This window comes from Phragmites australis, chromosome 1 (assembly GCF_958298935.1).
Source record: "Phragmites australis chromosome 1, lpPhrAust1.1, whole genome shotgun sequence".
NCBI lineage: Eukaryota > Viridiplantae > Streptophyta > Magnoliopsida > Poales > Poaceae > Phragmites > Phragmites australis.
The window spans coordinates 32,741,023-32,762,812 of record NC_084921.1 but is presented as its reverse complement, the minus strand read 5'-3'; the positions used below and the strand labels follow the sequence as shown (position 1 = coordinate 32,762,812).

The window sequence follows — 21,790 nt, the reverse complement described above, 5'->3', positions numbered from 1 at the left end:
AAAATTAAACCCATAAATCAAACCGCTTATCTCAGAAGTCATAAGCAGCTTTTCAGAAAAACAGCTTTTCAGAAAAAAATCATAAGCTCCAGCTCTCCCAAACAGGGCCTAAATGCTCGTGGAGCCCTCGAACGCACGTACCCCGTTCCCACGGGGTCCACCAGAGTTGTTCCCCGCCCACTCCCTTCCCCACGCGCACACCCGCTCGAATCACCCCACTGCGCGCTGGGACCCGCATGCCATACAGGTTGCGCGACTTTTACCGTCCCTGCGTTGGGGACGCGTCGCGGGCGCGCAGCTTTACCGTTCGCATCACAGCAGGGCAGGGGGAGCAGGCGTAGGAAGGTCGCACTCACACCCAGGCGCTGACGTGGCGCCTCCCGTACCTTGCCTCCTCACGCGCTCACTCATCACGCCGCATGAACCGCCGCGCCCCCCTCCGGGCCCACCAGCCAGCGCCGACAGGCGGGGCCCGCTCGCCGGTGCACCGTGAGGTCGGTTCACGCGAGGCGGCGCGGTCGCCGACAGAGGGATGGGATGGAGACAGCGGAGTCGCGGGGGAGAGGGAGCCCTAGCCAACCACGTCACCGTCCACGTCACGCCCACCTATAAAGTGAAGCGAGCCACACCCAACCTGACGCTTCTCGTCTCCTCCTGCTTTCCCTTCGCCTTCGGTTTGCCGTCTCCTCGCCGCGACTCAGACCGACCGAATACTAGGTCGCCTCGCCGGCGGCCGCCGCCACCGCCGGTCCCCGCCCCGACTCTCTTTGGACACGGTAAATCCTCCTCATCGTCCTCCACGCCGCTGCCGTGGGGGCCCGGGGCCCGCCGCCGGCGCCGATCTGGGATTCGCCGACGTTGACCCCAACCGATTCGGCCCGGCCTCGTGGCGGGCTGCGCGACCTACGCCGCCGTGCGCGTTTCGTGATTTTTTTGCCGATGTAGTCGCATATCGAGCGGATCATTTGAGGATATGGACTTCTGCAGGATGCTTTTTTCCCCCCTTTCGAACTCGCAAAGATTCTTTTGTTCGTGAGCGCCCTTCCTGAGAAGGGAATCGTAGTAGAACTAGAAAAAAAAATTTCGTGACTCCAGATGTGAAGTCCTCGAACTCTACCTTACTGGGCACAGGCTCTCCTAGTTCTGAACTTCTGATTCTTGCCGGAATCTGAAGTAGCTATGAACTCGTGCTGTGCCCACTGCTAAATTTTTTGATGTTTTAGGGATCGATATCTGCCTTTGAAGGGCGAGGAGTTCATCTCCAGATTGTAAACATTCATCATGTTTAAATCAGAGTTAGTTTTCGTAACGAATTAGGAGCGAATTTCCTTTTTTTGCTTGTAAAGATAAAAATTTGTTCTTGTTCAAAACTGTCTAATCCTTGTTCATATATATGTATCTGAAGGCTACCGGAGGCTGTTGCTTGCAATCTGATTAAAGCCTTTTGCTTCTTATTGTGATTGTTTTTTCAGAGTTTGGAGTTGGAAATAGAGAAATCAACCTTGCATCTCTGTTCTCTGTGCCGCTTTGCTTTAGATTGCAGAAAAAAAAATCAACCAAGCCATTGCATTTCACTGACTTGAGGTAACTATGCCAAAGGACAGGAGCTCCCGTGTCGCTTCCTACGAGAGCCGCCGGTCTCGTGGTTCGCCGTACTTCTCTTCGCATGGACGGAGCAGCGGTTCTCGCCGGTCAGAGGAGTCTTCCGCGGCTGCGGCGGTGGCCGCGGCAAAGCAGGCTGCAGAGTGGGAGGAGGTCCGCTGCCCCGTGTGCATGGATCACCCGCACAACGCGGTTCTGCTGGTCTGCTCGTCGCACGAGAAGGGCTGCCGCCCCTTCATGTGCGACACGAGCTCCCGGCACTCCAATTGCTACGACCAGTACCGCGAGGCCTCCAAGGAGATCTCTAAAGATCCAGAGGGGGCGGCTGCAGCGGCAGCTGCAGCTGCAGCTGCAGCAGAGTGCAGCGAGTGCCAGCAGCAGCTGAATCTGTTGTGCCCGCTGTGCCGTGGGCCGGTCAGAGATTGCATCAAGGACTACGACGCGCGGAGGTACATGAATTCCAAGGTCCGGTCGTGCACCACGGAGTCGTGCGAGTTCAAGGGTGCCTACCACGAGCTGAGGAAGCACGCCAGGGTGGAACATCCGTCGGCGAGGCCGATGGAGGTGGATCCAGAGCGGCAGCAGGACTGGCGCAGGATGGAGCAGCAGCGTGATCTTGGGGACTTGATCAGCATGCTGTACTCTGGGCTCAGCAGCGGCATGGAGGATGGTGGACTCAGGGCCATCCAAGTAGGGGAAGAGGGCGTCACCGAGAGGGCAGCGCGCCCGTCCATCATGGTCCTCATTATGCGGCCAAGCGGCTCGATCCAGCAGTACTTATCAGGCCGCAGAAGGACGATCATTCTGTTAAGCCAGGCTCTCGGTGAACCCTCCCCAGCAGGAGCAAGCGGCAGCGGTGGCGATGCCGATGCCACCGCACCAGACAGCGAGGCAGGCGATGACCCTGCGCCATCGACCGAGGCGTCCGCTGGTTCGCAGCATGGTGCCGATGAAGAAGAAGCCAACGGCGACCCCGCGCAATGACGGATGGCAGCTGGTAGGCGGTGCCATGGCATCCTCTTGGCCTGAAGATCCCGACCGGCATGATATGTATCGGTTTCGCCGAACAACCTGTGCCGCTTTTCTGGTGTATAGCCATTGATGTTTGCGTCTCCAAGGCGTAGTCAGGACGTTCTGCCTACGCGGAAGAAGAATCGAGAGGAAATTGGCAACGCAGGGAGGGACAGTGCTCAAAAACTGTGGTGGAGTTGGGTCTCTGGTGTCGTTTCTAACGTATTTGATGGGGCTGCAGCAAACAAGAAAAAAGAGAGAACAATTTGGTGGTTGTATATCTATCTTTGTCGGAGTGGGTTCGATTCGCTGCGTTGTAATTCTCTTATACGAATACATTCGTTCTGCATTGAAGAATTTGATCGTTTTTCATTTTTTTTTTCTATGGCGTTCTGCTTCTTCTCTGCGTCGAAGAGTTAACTGCTCGTACTACTCCGGATTGGTGTGTTACGAACCAGATGATCAAACAACCACCATAGGCGGTTATACCCGTGGAGAAAGGATGTCTCCCAACGGAAGGATGGGCGTACATTCGTCCCGTATAAAAGAACATCAAATCAATGAATCAATTATCGTTTTCATTCTCAATCTATCGACTCTATTGTCTTTACAATTCGACTCGCAACAGTCAGGATGAGCTAAGCTATCGTTGATCGGATAAAGTGTGCATCTAGTTGTAAGAGACCAGGCCTCTTCTAAATGAAGACTCCTTGCCGTAAACTATACCATCACTTGTTAGCCTAGGAAAAAAAAACTGCATGGACTTTTGTCAGGATGAACTATATATTTATACACGATCCGGCTGCAACACCAGCAAATCAAAGGTCCTGTTCCATCAGTCGCCATGGATGACGATGAAGAGACGCGGCCAGCGTGCAGCTGTAAGAAATCCAACTGCGTCCAGCGGTAAGAATCGGTGAATTTTGTTTCATATTTTAAACTAGCCCCTCGTCTTTGTCACACCCGGTAAGGAAATAAACAAGATGTATTTTACTTGTATACTAGGATTAAATTATATATATATATAGTGATATCATCAATGATAACATAAACTGTATCATTAATAACGAAAATATTCCTTACAAAAAGGACCCGCAGGTCTAAAACAAAAACACTAAAAGATCTTCAAGCGGCAACAGGACTCTCATCCATCCACAGGCGTTGTCCGGGGGAATACCAGCCTATGATATAGTCTTTAGAGCGACGCCTTCCTCCTTCTAGAATTCAGCACCATCGTCCGAAAAGTCTTCGAAAGCTTCACCTTCTGAGCCGCATCTGGTAGTTGGGAGAAGGCAAGTGTGAGTACACAGAGTACTCAGCAAGTGAGGGAAAAAGTATGACATGCAGACTTATAATAAGAAAAAGCTTGACTCGAGATAACTGCGACTAAGCCCAACTAAACAAGACTCAAATGACTTAGCAACCTATTCAATAGATTATAGCTCTAACAAATAAAGAACACAGCTCATCGAATTCCACCCGACTACCAGACTCACCAGATATCCCATATCTGGCTACCGACTCATCGGGAGTTCCACCACCTGACTACCCGAACCAACCCTTCAGAGACCCCACTAATTATGAAGAAGTCCAAGCCCGCTCGTAACCGCGAGCACGGCTGATCCATCAGTTTTTATCACTCTACAGAGTGTGCACACTTTACCCATGAGTCGTGATTCCCGTTTTGCTTTACACTTCCGGGGTGTAGAGCCGGGGTCTCACTACAAAGCTGTTACAAAGCGTCTCCAAATCTATAAGCACCCACTAAGGTTTCACCGCTAACAGGGATTTCATCCACTGCAGAGGCCCTCTCTTGTGCCACTTAACCGACCATTGGTGCGTACAAAATATGAAAGGCACTAATTACTTGGCCAGGCCGTACCCATATAGGCCTCATGGTTGTGCTGTTATACCGGGTAACAGGCTTCACAAACCAGTCCTTAGGATCCTACACAGGAACATACACAATCTCTGCTGTGCAGCTCCACCTCATACTAGCCATCCAGTTGGGATCCCTATTCCAAATTACTACAAGATTACCATACCCCAATTCCTTGTTACATAGGCATTAGTCAAGATTAATATTTACTCCAAACCTGACTGCACTAGCATAGCTACCCATTTCATTTCTCATGACCCACAAAGGCTACAAGAAATTATCATACAAATTCTAGTAAAATCCTACTCATGGGATTCCATATTAAACAAGCATGCATCTAAGGAAAGTAAAACCTACAATGTCCTACAATGGTATCAAAGTGGTCAAGAACACTCGCCTTCAAATGCAGGTTGCTCGAAGTCTTCGAATGCTTGGTCTTGCAGGCTGACACACTGCTCGTCTCCTAAAGCCATTGCGCACACCGGAAAGCAAATAAACATAACAACTAAGTACAGCACACAAAATAGGGGCAAATAACTCTAAAAAGGCTACTAAAGGACAGTACACATTGCTACGATCTTGGGAGTGCAAAAATCACCTAAATCGGAGCTCGTATGAAAAAGTTATGCTAGTTTTACTCTACAAGGGGCTTTTCTGAAAGATTACAGGGACTAATTTGTAAAAATAGAAGGCTCTAGGGACTTATAACAAAGTTTAGGGAACTATTTGCAATTATCCAAAAGTTCAGGGGCCTAAAAGCATAAAACAGAACTAACCAGGGATATTTTTGTGAAAACAGAAAAGTCTGGGGGCCTAAATGTAAGATTACCTATTTTCTGGGAATTAAGGAATTATTTTTTACTGAAAAATCCATTTAATGCGTTAGCAGGCTGACTGGGCTCGGAGGGCCGATGTGGTTGACACGCGGGCAGCACGTGGGGCTGACGTGGCTCTCATATGCTGACTGGGTTAAAAAGGACATGTGGCGGCTTCCTATTGGTTTGCGAAAGGGTACGGAGCATTCTAATCTGGGCCATTCACTGACGATCGGACGGCCGAGAACGGTTGGGGAGGATCGGCGACCGACGGTGACTGAAGGTCGGCGACGCCGCCTCGTGCTTCGCCGGAACTTCACCGGAGATGTGCTAAATCGCGCTACGGGCCACTAGAACCTACGACGAGTGGCGGAAATCGAAGAGGAGCCCACAAGGAGTCTCACTGAGAGCTTATCGACGGTCGGGGAGGTCCTGACGATGGTTGGCGACGGCGGAGATTGGAGTTCGGTGAATTCGCGACTGCGGCGACGGAGAGTCGAAATTGACGGTCGGAGGAGTTCCCTGGGAAGCATGCGGTGCCGGAGAGGGTGTCAATCGACTGCAGAGAGCTACGAATAACGCTAACGACGGCGAGGTGACGGTGGTGCTTACTGGTGTTCGGCGAAAACTCAGTTCCGGCGGCGGGGAGGCTTCGGCAAGTGGTGAAATTGGCTCCACAGGCTATGGCGATGCTGGTGACAGCACAGACGTGGAGAGAGGGGCTGGGGGTGGATTTGCTCAGCGAGCTCGGCGGTGGCAATGGAGCTCGGTGGATTTTGACGAATTGAGGCAGATAGGGTGGTGGCGCGCTGTAGGACCGTTTTATAGGCAAGGGGGGGGGGTGCACTGTCGTTGCGGATACGTGGGCGCGAGGGGCGGGGCATGCCGGGGAAAGCGGACGGCGTGCGCGGCGGTTGCGGGAGCCGGCGCGCGGGCGCATGCACAACGTGGAGATGAACGCGTTGACAGGCGGGCCCTGGGTGTCAGCAAGAGAGCGCGGAGGTTTGGGCTGGGCTGCACTACGCTGGCTGGGCCGAAACCGACGAACTGGGCTGGGCTGCGCGAATTTTTGAACGGGTGTCACAGTCTTCGTCTTCACTGCCTGGCTCACGATCAGAACCTCCTCCTTCCTTCCAATGGCATCGCAGGTACTGCCAGTGCTTCGGCTACAGGTAGTTCTGCTCTGAGACCTGTGCCTGCACGGGCTGCCGGAATCCTATGTGGAGGAGAGCGCCGAGATGGCACTCAAGAAGAAGCTGGGCGCGTTCCAATCTAAGATCGAGCAAGATGCAGGCCCCTCCAGTTCGGTAAGAATTATCGTGTTCGTGCGCAGTGGTTTTTTTTTCCTTAGTTCAGATCAAGGATTGGCTTTGTGCTGACGGCAGGGGGAAGAGCAGAGGCATGCGACGGGGTGCACCTGCACCAAGTCTCAGTTCACAAAGAAGTACTGCGGGTGCTTCAAGGTATGGAGATCATTGCTATCTGATGCTTGCTTGCTTGCTCCTGATGATGATGATTGTGTGAATTTCCACTCGATCCTGTATTCCTGTTGCTTGGAATTGTGATTTTTGAAGAACAAAGTTGCGTGCACCGCGAGATGCCAGTGCCAACCGTGTGACAATAGCCATGGAACTAGGGACGGTGAGTGCGTCAGACATGTCCTGCGTTTTTGTTTTCCTTTCTTGTTTTTGAGGTTTCTGCTGCTGCTTTAATTTGTTCTTGGATGTCGATAACTAGAGCAGGTGCGAAACGGCTTCAGGAGAATGGCGATTCGGCTAGTTCCAATGGAACATCTGACGGTCTTGATGGATCACCTGGCAGTTGTAATGGAACGTCTAATGAAACAGCAGTAGTTACAGACGAGGAGTTGCCATGTCCAACAGGAGCAGGTGTGACCGAAAATAGCATTTGCCGACCCTCGGAATTCTGGCCCACATATCCATGAATTGAGGTAAGCTTATGATCTAACGTTCAGTCCGTGCTGTTCCCAATACAAAAAAAAAGGTGAACTTTGAACCAATTTGATTTTGGTAAGTAGAACAACACCAGTTTGATGGACTAATCCTCCTGGTGATCTGTCTGTTCTTGCAATCACTTATTTCATTTAATAGCATGAAAGGCTATTGTCGAATAAACAAATGATAAACTGTCTATTAGGTTATGCCAGTATTTTGATGTTGTGTTCCTCTTGTGCAGTGCTGGTGGCCTTGATGGCATGTTCCTCAACTACTCCTTCCGATTGTAAATGTAGGTCGTTTTAGATTTGTACACAAGGATTAAGAAAATAGATCAAATGACCTTGTTGTCTTTTATTTATTCTGCATTAGAAAAGATAACTCATTCATTTGTGAGAGTGGTAGCATTTATTAAACAAAGGGTAAGACAGGAACAAAAGAGAAACAAATGCATAAAAGTTCGAGAAATAACTTATATTTAGAGAATAGTTGAGAAGGCTAAAACGACCTACATTTATAACCAGAGAAAGTATCTTTTAGAAGAACGTTACTTGCACAGAAATGTTCACCCCCCAAAACATCAGGGATCTGAGCAGTCTGTGCCACATGATGACGCAAACTCCGTGCCGCAGGGTCCCTCGAACCCTGACATTTGTAACATCAACAATTACAGTCAGAACGGTTTCGGTGGAAGATGGGATCGATGAAGCTGATCAACTTCAGAACATAGGTATGCTTGCAGCTGGCACTAGATATCCCCCCCTGTACCAGTTGCAGATTTGAGTTTTGCTCAATTTAGTGATTTAGGTTAGCACATAGCGATAAACCTTGCCTAGTTATGATCTTTTCTCAGTGTAATACTTGAACCTTGGAGGTATGATTGTGTTATATGGATTATTTCTGAATCTCTGATCTTGCCTTTTGATGATTATGGAAATCTGTTACGTTGCAAACTCACGTGTAACTGAATAAAGTACAGTAAACTGATCTGGAGCATTACTGCAAGATTGATGAGACTCAGCAGAATTATTACTAATGTAATCAAACAAGCAATACAATACTACATTACAGGGATCCTCTTTAGTGTTAACAAGGTACATTACCAGAAAACTAACATGATATGCAGATGTGAGGAAAGCACATGGGTTACAAGCTACCAAGCCATGACGGCCACAGTTCACATAGCCTATCAACCTTCTCCTGTATACTGTCAATACCTCTTCTTGCACGCATATTTTCGGATTAGCCGTGGGATCGGTCAAGCCCCAGCCTTGAGCTGAGCCACTTGCTGACGTCGTCCATCTCTTCAGGGATAGTATAGTGACCCAGTCTGCACAAATAACATCTTTATGAGTTCTTAATCTCAGAAAATGAATGATAAATTAATTGTTCAATGAAGAAATTGAAGAATATCTATATATACCCATTGTAGGGTTTGAAGTTCAGGGAGTGGAACCCTGAGAATCGCAGAATCTCAGCTGACCTCTCACCGTTTCTGTAGGTGACAACCTCGTCAGCTGCAAGAACACAAAGAAATAAACCATTGTTAGCACTTCACAATTTGCAGTAGATTAAAAAATGTAACACATCTACTGTGAAACGATAGCAATGTTAACCTCTTCCATGGCTGAGCAGGATTGGCAAGGCAGAAGCTTTTCTCAGAGCAGTCTGTGAGCTCTCAATCTTGCTCCTCAGTGTCCTGAAAAAGAAGATAAAAAACATCATAATTCAGGACATCAAAGAATAAGTATTTAAACAATATTTTTTATAAAAAAATAGAAGATCAAAGTCAGACCTTGAGCAAGGGAGCCATCCACTTAAACCGATGACAGTGCTGAGGGTGATCGGATAAGCAATGCCATTTGAGAATCTCCCATGTGCATAGCATGCGGCTGAGTGGAGGGCAGTGGCAGCGCCCATGCTAAAACCTCCGATCCCAAGCCTCACTGACATTGCAAGTTTATCAACATTAGAGAGATGAAATAGGGAGCATTGTTATATTATTATGACATCTTGATCAGAAAATGTTAATTCTATATTCGGCAAAAGCTGTATATGCTCAACTAAGAATAAATTGCACAGAATATAAAGAAAAAAATAGAAGTCAAGGAGCTGACCTACGCTGTCCAAATTAGTCACTATCGGTGCTTTACTATTTACACGATGTCCTTTACTATTTACATTATGTCCTTTTGTTTTGCTGCTATTTTTTAATTCTGAAATTAGTACCATCAGATGGCTCGGAGGACAGTAGGTTTGCGACATGGGTAGCTGAAGCATCGAGCCCTTCAATATCATCACGGCCATCCAACGAAGTTTCCTCCACATCAAACCCTGTTTTAGTTTCATAAAAGATATAGAGAATCAGTTCTTGCTGAAATAAAAAGAGGATGACAACATCGTTTATCTCAGAATCTGTAGCCAAGTTGCAGCATAGAAACAGCCTAGAAGCTTAGCAAAAAAACGTACAGGCTTTGCAGCCAAGTCATTTACATAGTTCAGAAACCCACATGCAGTGCAAGGGAATCCACCGAAAGCCGCGACAGGCCGTGTTGGTGCAGTAGGGCAGATCCATTTTATCTGCACAAGGATGAGATGAGTTTCAGAGTCAGTGAACTTAGAAATGCTGGGGCAATGCTATGGCTAACCTTAAAGTCAGATAAGTTTTATAAATCTGAAGATAACAATCAGCTATATATGTACATAGTGCAGATAAAAAGAAGCTATATAGTACATACGGGAATAGGGTAGATGGCTGCATGAAACTATGAATATTTCAACTGCAAAAGTGAAAGTGTAGCATGGTTTCTTACATTAGGCAGTGGAAGAGAATCCAGGAGCTGGGACCAGCTGCAGAAGGAAACAAAAATGAAAAGGAACAGAAAAATAAATTAGGTCAGTGTTTCAAGAACTGCAGCAAGTAAGTGGTGAAGATGTTTCAGTTAGAGCTTCTCTGCAACGACAACTTTGAACATCACATGCTGATTGGAAAGGCACACAAGTGGGGAAAGAACATTTGAAGCTGACACTTTGACAGTTTTCACACATGCATATTGAGGGAAATAAAGCAAATTCATGCCAGGCATATTCTTTGCTTTGCTCCCAAAACTCAGAGAGTAGGACAATACCAGAAAATTTTCTGTAATTTATATCGCAAAACTGAGGCGCGCCATGAATTCTTGTTGGCAGACAGAACCTTGCATGAGCTAAACCACAGCTCTGCAATATTTAATCTGTGTATCAGCCCTCCAAAAAGAAAAGAAAAAAGCAATTTTACAATCATTGAGCGCATGAGTTTACACGCTCTTCCGAGAAAAAAACACACAAACCCTAAATCGATTACTCGATCGATCATGAACATTAAGTGGTAAGGGAAAACTTCGAGGCTCCTCTAGGATATGAACAATTTTCTTTTTCGAAAAGTGCGGTACAGGAAAGCTTCCATGGTTGTTTGTTAGGTAGCGAGCAAGAGGCAGGGACGGACAAGGAGATCATCAACTTTGGAGCAAAGCAAAGCAATCCTAGGAATATATGCATGCATGGACATAAATCGTGAGGCCCTATCAACCATTTCTAGCAGGGGAATAAAGCGCATCCATCAACATGTGGACTGCCTATCCTAGTGCATTCAGACTAGCACGGAGAGTTTGTGCACCTATGAAAATACCACTACTACTGGTAGTAAGATGGATAGCAGTGAGCAGCATGCATGACTGAGTACCTTGCACCATTGTCGCCAAGGCCATGGAGCCACACAATGGTGGCCTGGTGCCTCCCCTTGGGCCTCACCACGTAGGTCCTGCCGTACTCAACTCGGCGCCCGCCTGCATTTTGCCATGGCCAGCCAATCAAGCACTGATAGATCTCAGCGAACGGCGCCACCTCCATGCGTCTATCTATCTATCAGCCATGGATGTAAAAGAAAGAGGAGGAAGGAAGGAAGGAATGACATGCGCACCAGAAGAGCCGCTCCCGTAGCTCATGGTGTCTGCAAAAACCGCTGCTGTTGCTTGTGCAAGCAAGAACCGGTGATCGATCGTATATATCTTCACGCTCAAGTGAAAGCTTGGCTTGTTGCTCGTTGCTCGTTGCTGTTGCAAGTACGAAGTGCACAGGTACCGTCCAATTGACCTCTACTTATAGTGTGAGCTCGGCCTAGGGGGTAAGGGAATAATATGAACAGCCAGCCAGCCTCAGGCTGCTGAATCCGCACCCGGTAACAGCTGGCCGCCATGCGTCGCCGCAGGCCGTCGTGAGAAGAGAATCCGGGTAGTAGCGTGGTAAGGGAAATTCAAGATTGCTAGCTGCACATAGCTACAGCTAAGGCAACCTAAGCCGAGCTAAGGCAATTGGGAGAGGAGATAGAGGATGATAAAAAGATTGGGCCCTTTTCCTCGAGAGGGGAGGAGACAAGAATCATTGCTTGTGTCATTGTGTGTGTGACAGTGTGGGAGAGAGGGATAATATTTCTGCAGCAAAGCTAATGGTAAGGTAGGGAGCAGGGTGGGCACAGTTAACAGCATCACAGGCTCACAGCAGGGCCTATCCATGTAACTAGCTAGGGATAATATACCTAGCTAGCTTGCTAAGCCATTTCGTTCATACAGGATTAAGGAGGAGGAGGAGGCATGCATGCATTTGGATTGGGCAGGGGGCACAGGAGAGGAGAATAGATGCACCCTTCCCTTTGGCAGTGGAGAGAGAACCAAAAATATAGAAATATTACTTTCTTTTTGAAAGAAAATATATAAATATCACTTTTTTTTAGGAACCCCTTTCAGCGGTTCCTAGCTAACCACCCAATTTCTTCTTCCTCCCTCTGATCTTGATAAGGAACTAATGCCCACTAATCCGGCACATCCTAAATAATACTATCACTACTACAAAAGTTATTTTTCGAGACATGCTGTTCATTTTTACAGACGGTTCATATGACAAACCGCCTAAGTAGTAAGCTAGGGCCCCGTGCGGTTGTGGACTGCTTGTGAAAACTAATTTTCACATGCGATTTCTTATGTGAACCACCTATGTAAATAGCTCTATTATCACAGACGGTTCACATAAGAAACCGCATGTAGAATACCTCGTTTCTACAGACGGTTAACATAAGAAACCGCTTATGGAAATGAACTCCATTATCACAGGCGGTTCACATAAGGAACCGCATGTGGAATGCTTAGTTTTCACAGGCGGTCCATTATGTAAACCGCTTGTGAAAATGGAGTCCATTTCCACTGGAGGTTTCTTATGTTAACCGTTTGTAATAATATTTTTCATTAATAGCACCTGCCGAGGGGAGCTCGATTCAGACCGAGCTCACTGTTCTTCAAACAATACAGCTCAAGTGGCGGACGCAAGCTCAAGTGGTGGACGCAAAATTTGAAAACAAAGGGGGAATGTTTTATCTTTGAATTCCTTGGAGGAGACATCTAAGGTAAGAGTATCTCATCCCTAGGTAACATCTTTTTGAAGTATAGATTTAGATTTATAGCTTATTTAGGGTTTGAAAATGTTCTAGAGTGCTTATGGTTCTAGCCATTTAGATCCTTAAATTAGCTAAAATTTGTGGAAATGTTGATTCAATTGTGTAGATTCACATGATTTTAGAATTATATTTAAAAAAATATAGCTTCAATTTGATGTTTTTTAAGTCTCTAAGAGGCTTTATCATGAATGGGGATTTTTTTATCTAGATCTACTAGATATAGAGGGAGAGAGAGTGGTGAATCCACATTGTTTTGAGCCATAAATTTGCGCCAATGTTGATTCAATTGCATATACATATTATAATCATAAGATACCAAATTTTTTCTATATTTTTTTAAAAATTCTTTTTTAAAATTGATTTTATTATTTATTTATGTATCTAATTCTATGGTTGAAGTTAAAGAAGGATAGAGCATGGATGTACGATGCGTCAAGACATGGAGAAATATACATCAAAGGATTTTTTGCTTTTATTGAAGCCACCGAGAAGGACGCTTTGACTAAGAAGACAAAAAAAATATATTGTCCAAGTTCTGACTGCAAAAACCAGAAATTATTGGTAAAATCAAGCATAATCAAATCACAAGATTTTGTCAAAGATTACACATATTGGTACAATCACGGCGAACAACGTACAAGCGAACCAAATGACGACATCACTGCTGATCAAGTGGATGGTAATGATGATGGAGTCGAAGGTGACACTAATTTTATGGTGGACGATGATGTTGATTTCAATCTGGAGGAAATGTTGCGCCATGCAGAACTGCATGTTTTAAGGGACACGAGAGGTTTAGATAATTTCAAGGCGTTACAGAAGGCATCAAAGGAACTTTTGTATGAGGAATCGAAGGGTTGTGATAAGGAGTTTACGGTGTTGCATTCGATGCTTGAACTTCTAAGGTTGAAGGCTTGCAATGGATGGTCCGACAAGAGTTTCTCGGATTTGTTGAGTCTCCTAGAAAACATGCTTCCAAAGCCTAACTTGTTTTCCATCACCACTTATCAAGCGAAGAAGCTTATATGTCTGTTGTCATTGGATGTGCAAAAAATACACACGTGTCCAAATCACTGTATCATGTACCATAAAGAGTACGAAGCCTTGGATAGATACCTAGTGTGCAACGCGAGTCAGTATAAGAGGAATGATGATTGTGAAGATGTAGATGCTTTGGCCAACGCAAAGAAGAAGAAGAAGAGTACTATTGGTCATGACGAAGAAGACACTTCTTTCGACGTGGAGAAGAAGAGAAAAAGTCTTGCCATGGTGATGTGGTACTTACCAGTGATCTCCCGCATGTAGTGTTTGTACTCAAACCCTAGGGACTCTGAACTGATGCGTTGGCATTTCAATAAGCGCAAGAAGGATGGAACTAAGCTTCGACACCCCGCTAATGCTAGCCAATGGAGAAAGTTCGATGCTATGTATCCAGATTTTGTTGAAGAACCAAGGAATGTAACATTCGCATTGAGTACCAATAGAATGAATCCTTTCGGTGACATGAGCACCTCACATAGCACTTGACCAGTGGTCCTGGCCATCTACAACCTTCCTCCATGGGTATGCATAAAGCGTAAGTACCTTATAATGTTCATTCTTATCCAAGGACCGAAACAACCTAGCAACGATATAGATGTGTTTCTGGAACTATTGATGGAAGATATGGTGAAACTGTGGAACGATGGGGCCCGGGTGTGTGATGAGTTCCGATGACAGTACTTCACGCTGAAAGCCATGATTTTCATTACCATCAGTAATTATCCCGCCCTATTTTCCCTATCGAGACAGGTTAAAGAGAAGCAAGGATGTGTAGTATGCTTAGATGAAACCGTGTCTGTGTACCTTTCGTACTCACAAAAGGTAGTGTACACGTGACACCAACAGTACTCACTGAAAACTCACAAATATCGCAAGATGAAGAAACATTTTGACAATACGATTGAGCAAGATATTGGCCCAAAACCTCGCAGTGGGACACTAGTGTTTGAAATGGTCAGGAGCATCAAGGTTGTTTTTGGGAAGCCACCGAAGGGTAAAAAAAGGCAGAAAAGTGAAATGCCAACCGGCATGTTGTGGAAGAAGATGCCGATTTTGTTTAAATATTTGCCCTACTGGAAGAACTTGGACGTTCACCACAACATCGATGTCATGCACATTGAGAAGAATGTGTGTGATAGCATCCTTGGCCTCTTATTGGACATACCAGGCAAGACAAAGGATGGAATCAAGTCACATAAGTACTTGGTGTATTTTGGAATTAGGCCAGAGCTACACCCTGAAGATAGACCAAATGGGAAACATTATCTTCCCCCGGCTAGCTACTCTCTGACACCTGAGGAGAAAAAAGCACTGTGCAAGTGCTTACGTGGGGTGAGAGTCACGACTGGTTACTCATCCAACATCAAGAAACTAGTCTTGATGAAAGATTTGAAGCTAATCGGCATGAGGTCTCATGATTGTCATGTGATGATGACACAGATGCTCTCTATTGCAATCAGGGGTATCAAGCCAGGATACATAAAGGTGATCATCACACGGTTGTGTCACTTCTTCAATGCAATTGCTCAGAAGGTGATCGATGTTGAAAAACTGGGTGCTCTACATAGTTACTTGGTAGAGACTTTGTGCCAACTTGATATGTGCCTCCATCCATCCTTTTTCGATATCATGGTACACCTCTCGGTGTGAATGAGATAATTGCACTAGATCTTGTATTCTTACATCAGATGTATTCGTTTGAGCGGTACATGGGCATTCTCAAGGGCTATGTACGGAATCGTACTCACCCAGAGGGTTCCATGATCGAGGGCTACAGTACTGAGGAAGTCGTTCGTTGAGTGTTGCATCCATTACATAAAAGATGCTAAACCGATTAGTGTACCTGTATCTCGACATAAGGGGAGGTTGTCTGGGAGAGGGACCAAAGGAAAGAAAAGATTCATCGATCATGATTACAAAGCAGTGGAAGAAGCACATTTCACCATCATGCAGCAGCTCCAGATAGTGGTGTCGTACATTGAGCAACACCTGGATGAGCTTCACACAGGAAATCAAGACTGCTCACATGATTGGATTTTGAAAGAGCAAAAGCGTCGCTTCACCACATGGTTCAAGAACCAAATCCTTGCAGATGATGAATCCATAGATAAAAAAATGTAAAAATATTGGCTTGTGATCCATCAAGTTTAGTTACGTCATGGCAAGCGTATGACATTAATGGATACATATTTTATACCAAAGCAAAGGACAAGAAGAGCATGTCTCAAAGCAACGGCATTCAGATACAAGCCTATGACACAGCAGGGGAGGAAAAGATCACCTACTATGGATTCATAGATGAAATCTGGGAACTCTATTCCCAAATAGAGGAAAGCACTCCTTTCTTTTAGTACTTGCCAACTATGGAGTGAATCTGTAGATCCCTATCTTTCGGTGCAAATGGGTTAAACACTCAAATGGTGTGGTGGTGGACAACTACGGGTTCACAACTATCGACCTCAGTATTGTAGGCCACAAAGAAGCACGTAGTAGTTGCCGGAAAACAAAGAATTTTCGGAGTTGAGAATGTGGAGGATGAGGAAGAATACAATCCGTTCGATGATGTGCCACCTTTCGGAGATCCAGAAAAGATCAAACTTGTAGAAGCAACCCTCGATAGATTTGTGATGCCCTACATGCGTCTTGATGGTGTAAGAAAAACTGTTAAGGTAAATAGTGTCATGTTATGTAACTTAGTTTTCAATGTGACATTCATGTTATGTAAATTAATTTTCAATGTGACATTTCATATTATGTAACTTAATTTCCAATGCGCTTATTGATTCCCAAAAGTGACAAAAAATGATAATGCCTAATAGACTTGTCAAAAACATATTTAAAACGATTGTACATGCATTGCCATGTAACAAAAATATGTAATACAATAATATGATATATTGTTTTAAATATATGCATATAGAATTTGTGTAGAAGAATTTTTCCAGGGAAATAATACAAATAAAAATACAAAGTAAATGCATTTTCATAGGCGGTTTGTTATGTCAACCGCCTGTGGAAATCCATTTTCACAGGCGGTTTGTTAAGTGAACCGCCTGTAAAAATGCATTTCACAGGCGGTTTGTTACGTCAACTGCCTGTGGAAATGAACTTTTATATATAGCACGCGCGAGCCCCCCCCCCCCCCCAGAACCCTAGACTCCACTAACTGCCTCTCCTCCGCGCCGCCGAAGCCCCCGACTCCGGCAGCCCAAGCCCCGACTCCGGTCGTGCTCCTTCCTGGCCCGTGCTCCTCCCCGGCCGCCGAAGGCCCGACTCCAGCCACGCTCCTCCCAGGCCGCTAAAGCCCTGACTCTGGCCGCGCTCCTCCCCGACGTTGGTCACCTCCTCCCTCGACTCCGGCCGCCTCCTCCCGGCCCGCGCTCCTCCCAACTTCAGCCACCTCCTCTCTGGCCCGCGTTCATCCCCGGCCGTGCTCCTCCACGACTCTGGCCTCCTTCTCCATGACTCCGGCCGCCTCCCCCCTCCCCGGCTGCTGAAGCCCTGACTCCGGCCGCCTCCGCCCCGGCGACGACCGTCAAAGCCGTGGTGAGTAGCACCATCCCCCTCCCGGCCAAGCCGTCACAGCCGGTGCTTTGGCCGAGCCGTGTGATGCCCCTTCCTTCTTCTCTGTGTGATGCCGGCCATCGTGCCATTATGAGAGTTTGTACCGATCTCAGCGTGATCTTAAGTGCAGTAGGAGATGATCTTCTCATGCCCTTTAGGACCGGAGCTATTCATTGTTTCCTTCAGTGCTCGCTTCTGATTCCTGCAATTAACAAAACAGTGCTTTATGATATGTGGCAAAATAGTTTATTGCCTTGTTAAAAAAAACAGCGGCCTACATATGTTTTGATATTAGTAGCACAACCACTGAAAACTGTAACTGAACAACTGACATGAATATATTTTGGGCGCTAGAACAGTTAGCTCGTTGTTGTTTAAAAGTGTACAGCTGACATCAAGATGAAGATATGATATTTTCAGTTTATTTTCAGCTAGAATAAGTGGCATATATATGTAACAAATTCCATCTTAAAATAATCATCTGTACTTGTTTAAAATACTGTCTTCATCAAGTTGAGCCTCCTTAGAGAACTCCTCAATGAAAGCTCGGACTGCAGACTCATCACCTGTGTTCATATTCAGTAAACGTTTTTCGAGTTCTTCCAATTTCTGCCATACACGTCACAAGTACTTTGATTAGTCAAGATACAGGCAACCACTATCAACAAGCATTCTCAAGCTATAGGCAGAACAATAATAACTATTTGTGCATGCAACCAAGTGGAGAAAAATAGAAATGCTAAGTTCTGAATACCAAGTGGAGAACAATCATTTCCTTTGCATTCAATCTAGCACCAGTTAAAGCCAGGTATTCCCCTAAGAGTTCAGAAAGAATACAGTGAGCAGACCATAACTAATACCGTATCATGTGATGCATCATAGCAACATATTGCCCTGCTCTATATTTGATTTGTAGTTGTCAGTTTTTTCATTACGGTATGCCCACAAGTAATCTCATGCACATATGTTCTATGGACTTGTGAATTCGATACTTACCTAAATATCCAGGGAGTCGAGAATGGATGTAGAAAAAGCTACAATATGTGTGCAATCCAACACTTGCCTCAGGAGTAGCAAAATTCTACAACATAAATTATCTGATACCAATGAGAATCTCCAAAATACTTTAGAACCACACTTAGAATCAATGGTATCCAAGCAATCAAGTGGATCACCTTTCAAAATTACATGAGTTTATCTTTACTGTGATGTTTATGTATCATTACAAAACTTCTTTTCATGACATTTCCTTTTGAGTGCTTCAGGATTAAGACATCAATTCGTCGGTTAAGTTTATTTCATATGTGTAGCATCATTATTGGAGTTCATTGGGTATTCCCCAGTATATAGCTCTCTATGCCAGTGTGGTTATTGTGGGTGGCCTGCAAGTGTGCATAATGCACTGATTGCATAACCTGTTCAGCATCATTATTGGAGTTCTGCCGGTCAAAAAGAAAAAAGCTGACTACTATATATATCCAAGTACTCCATGCGTTTTTTTTATCCTTCTCCTATAGATCACACTGCATATTTCGTATTAACTCAATTCCTTCTTGTGATGCATACTTGTCAGTTTTTTAGGTAACAATAATTTAATGGTCGAGTAAGTACCATGGGGAAGAAGATGACAGTTACCCCTAAAAAACCAGAAGGAAGCAGGAGGTCGGATAGGAGCCTAAGCCTGCTCGCAATAGAGGGCGCCCGGTACAGAGGACGCTCGCAATAGAGGCCTCCTCGGTACAGAAGCCGCTTGCAGTAGAGAGGGTGCCCCGGTACAGAGGACGCTTGCAATAGAGGCCTCCTCGGCACAGAAGCTGTTCCCAATAGAGGGCGCCCTGGCACAAGATGGGGCGGATGCAAGTAGGAGGTTGGATAGGAGCTCAAGCCCACACCAGCCGTCCTCCTTCGATAGCAGCGAAAGCTCGGACTCGTATCACAGCTCGAGCCCTGTTCCGAGCGAGTGGGAGAGCTGACGTCGTGAAAGTGACAACGACTACGATCCCGCCGAAGAGGTATTTAGCTAAGTCAATGCATTTTATACTTCTTAATTAAATGGACGAATATTTTTGTTTATGTCAACTCTCCTTTTTGCTCTCTAGATGGCGAGTGTGCAAAGATCTTCACGTCGATCATCTGCGCCACAACCTTCCATGCCACAACCTTCTGCTCCCTCTGTGCTCGAAACTTAAGGTCCCTCTGGGGGTACGCTGAAACGAAGATGGGGCGAGCGAAGCAAAAACAAGTTGTCGTCCGGCACTTATACAATAACGCAAGTTGGTGTTGAAGAGGAGCCTATGGCGCCTCGTGAGACATGCGCCAAATTCCGCAACAGTTGCAGATTTCTTGTGAAGGAGTACGTTCCAATCACTATAACTGATTGGCGGTTGCTGCCGGATGAGACGAAGGAGTTCCTGTAGACAACATTGCAGAGAACCAGCCGATTCCCTTCGGGAACAGGGGAAGCCGCCAAACAAAATGCATTGAAAACTATGGGAAAGAGCTTCCGGAGTTGGAGGAGTGAGCTAAATAAGGACTTCGTGAAGAAGAACTTGGTACCCTTTAATAAATACGAAAAGATTACGCCAGACCAATGGATGGAGTTTGTTAGGCAGAAGACCACACCTGAGGCCATCAAACTGGGTGAATCGTTCAATCACCTTGCGAAGAAGAACAAGTACCACCATCACCTGGGCTCGTCTAGGTATGCTCCCAAAATTTCCGAATGGAGGAGATAAAAAGAAGAGGCTGCCTGGGCTGGGAAACCCAGCCCTTTGGAAAATTGTGACGAGCGAAGCAGGAACTGGGTCTACACTCGGTCAAAATGAACCGAGTTTGGGGACTTAGCCTTCAAAAGCTCCGAGACCATGGAAGTGACCCAGACCATTCAAGGGGTTGCTAACGAAGGGTCTCTAGAGCCCGACAGGGAGAATGATCTGCTTACTAAGGCCCTGAGGAACAAGGAACACTCGGGTCGCACTTGAGGCATTAGATCAAAAGTGGGCTGGAAGCATGGGTTCTCAGACATCGTGGGCCAGTATAAGACCCGTAATAGATATAAGAAGACCCTAAAGAAAGAGATACAAGAATAGGTTAAGGTCCAGTTCATGAAAATATGGAATGAAAAGGAGAAGGAAAGGACGGCATTAGTAATGATAGAGCAACCAACCAGCCCAGGCTTTTGGAGCAGCGTCAGATCCACGCAGGTCGATAACTAGAGATATCATGTGGATGACATCACAGAGGCTACCCCTTACATGCTACATGTTCCGGTCAGCAAGGGAGACTTCACTATCGAGGCTACCACGGGCCAGGCCATTCCATGTCATATGTTTCGCAATCAAGACATTCCAGCCGGTTACGCCAAGGTACAAGTTGACTCGGTACAACCATTTTTCATAAAGTACAAGCTAGACATCAGCACACCTGAGTGTATCGAGATTCTCAATGAGGCTGTTGGCAACTTCACTCTATGGCCCAGACGGGACATCATCTTCAGTCATCAGAAGTCACAATCGCTAGCGTCACGGCCACCCCCGCACCCAACACCTCTGCCTCAGGCACCTCCGCCCCAGAGCCAAGCCTCTCCACCTCAGGCACCTCCTCCTCAGAGCCAAGCCTCTCCGCCTTAGGCACCTTCGCCCTCGCACCCATTATCTCTGCCTCAGGCACCTTCGCCCTCACGCCCATTATCTCCGCCTCAGGGATCTTCGCATTGTGCTTCACCGTCTGTGATTCTGGTACCTCCGCCTCCACGTATGTGACTCTGGTATCTCTGACTCCAGCGTCTGCACCTCCGGGTCCTTCACCTGAGCATCGGAGAGTCCCTATCATGATTACCCCATACGAAAAGACTCTAACATCTCCGGTGAAGAGGTGTCTTCTGTCCTCCAAAGCAAAGGCATCATCCGCTCCGGAATCTCCAGTGAAGGGCAATCTCACGAAAGAGATCGGCAAAACATTAAGTACCCGTCAGTTGGATTTCTTGCCTATACTGGATGTTCCTGAGAAATATGAGAATGACAAGCCATTTATGCCATTGTTTCAACTCCAAGAAGATCCATGGGAGATGAGGAGATTCCACGAATGGTACATGAGGGCATGTCGTGCGGGGTTCTCCATAATCACTGCTTCAGTCCCCACTAACATTTTTTCTAAGCGGAGACTCCTATCTCACGGTGGATTTTAAGGACATGCAGCTTTGTTCCACCGTGAGAAACTAGACATCAATCTCATAAGCGTGTGGTGCCTATAAGTACATACAATCTACCCCTATGTTCATATATGTACCAATAAATGCTATGGAAGCTAATGACTAGTGACTCGTTCTGTAGAACGTAATTTAACGATGCGGAAAAGTTGAATGTACCGGTCGGATTCATTGATCCGCAACAAATTTTCCAACCCAACTTGGTCATGAAGTTGAGGACAGATGATCTCT

General features: G+C 46.1%; 2 protein-coding genes across 2 annotated transcripts; one reads left to right on the top strand and one right to left on the bottom strand.

Moving 5' to 3' along the window:
- Positions 1–623: 623 nt before the first annotated feature.
- On the top strand, positions 624–2,996 carry LOC133915699 (uncharacterized). The gene is made up of 2 exons (XM_062358965.1): positions 624–776; positions 1,473–2,996. Exon 2 carries the CDS (start codon positions 1,591–1,593, stop codon positions 2,584–2,586), a length of 996 nt encoding a protein of 331 aa, XP_062214949.1. The 5' UTR covers positions 624–776; positions 1,473–1,590; the 3' UTR covers positions 2,587–2,996.
- Positions 2,997–8,275: 5,279 nt separating this feature from the next.
- On the bottom strand, positions 8,276–11,355 carry LOC133888755 (uncharacterized). Its single transcript, XM_062329107.1, has 9 exons — positions 11,221–11,355; positions 10,984–11,086; positions 10,076–10,112; positions 9,773–9,842; positions 9,492–9,596; positions 9,058–9,208; positions 8,879–8,961; positions 8,686–8,779; positions 8,276–8,592 (listed from the first exon to the last, which is right to left on the bottom strand). The coding sequence occupies exons 1-9, from the start codon at positions 11,243–11,245 to the stop codon at positions 8,505–8,507; spliced, it is 756 nt and encodes a 251-aa protein (XP_062185091.1). The 5' UTR covers positions 11,246–11,355; the 3' UTR covers positions 8,276–8,504.
- Between the last annotated feature and the right edge of the window lie 10,435 nt (positions 11,356–21,790).

Coding starts and splice junctions, on each gene's coding strand:
- LOC133915699 (XM_062358965.1), top strand. CDS start 1,591: ATGCCAAAGGACAGGAGCTCCCGTGTCGCTTCCTACGAGAGCCGCCGG.
- LOC133888755 (XM_062329107.1), bottom strand. CDS start 11,245: ATGAGCTACGGGAGCGGCTCTTCTG. Junction 9,843..10,075: donor ATTCTCTTCCACTGCCTAAT/GTAAGAAACCAT, acceptor ATCCTTGTGCAG/ATAAAATGGATCTGCCCTAC. Junction 8,962..9,057: donor GGATGGCTCCCTTGCTCAAG/GTCTGACTTTGA, acceptor CTTCTTTTTCAG/GACACTGAGGAGCAAGATTG.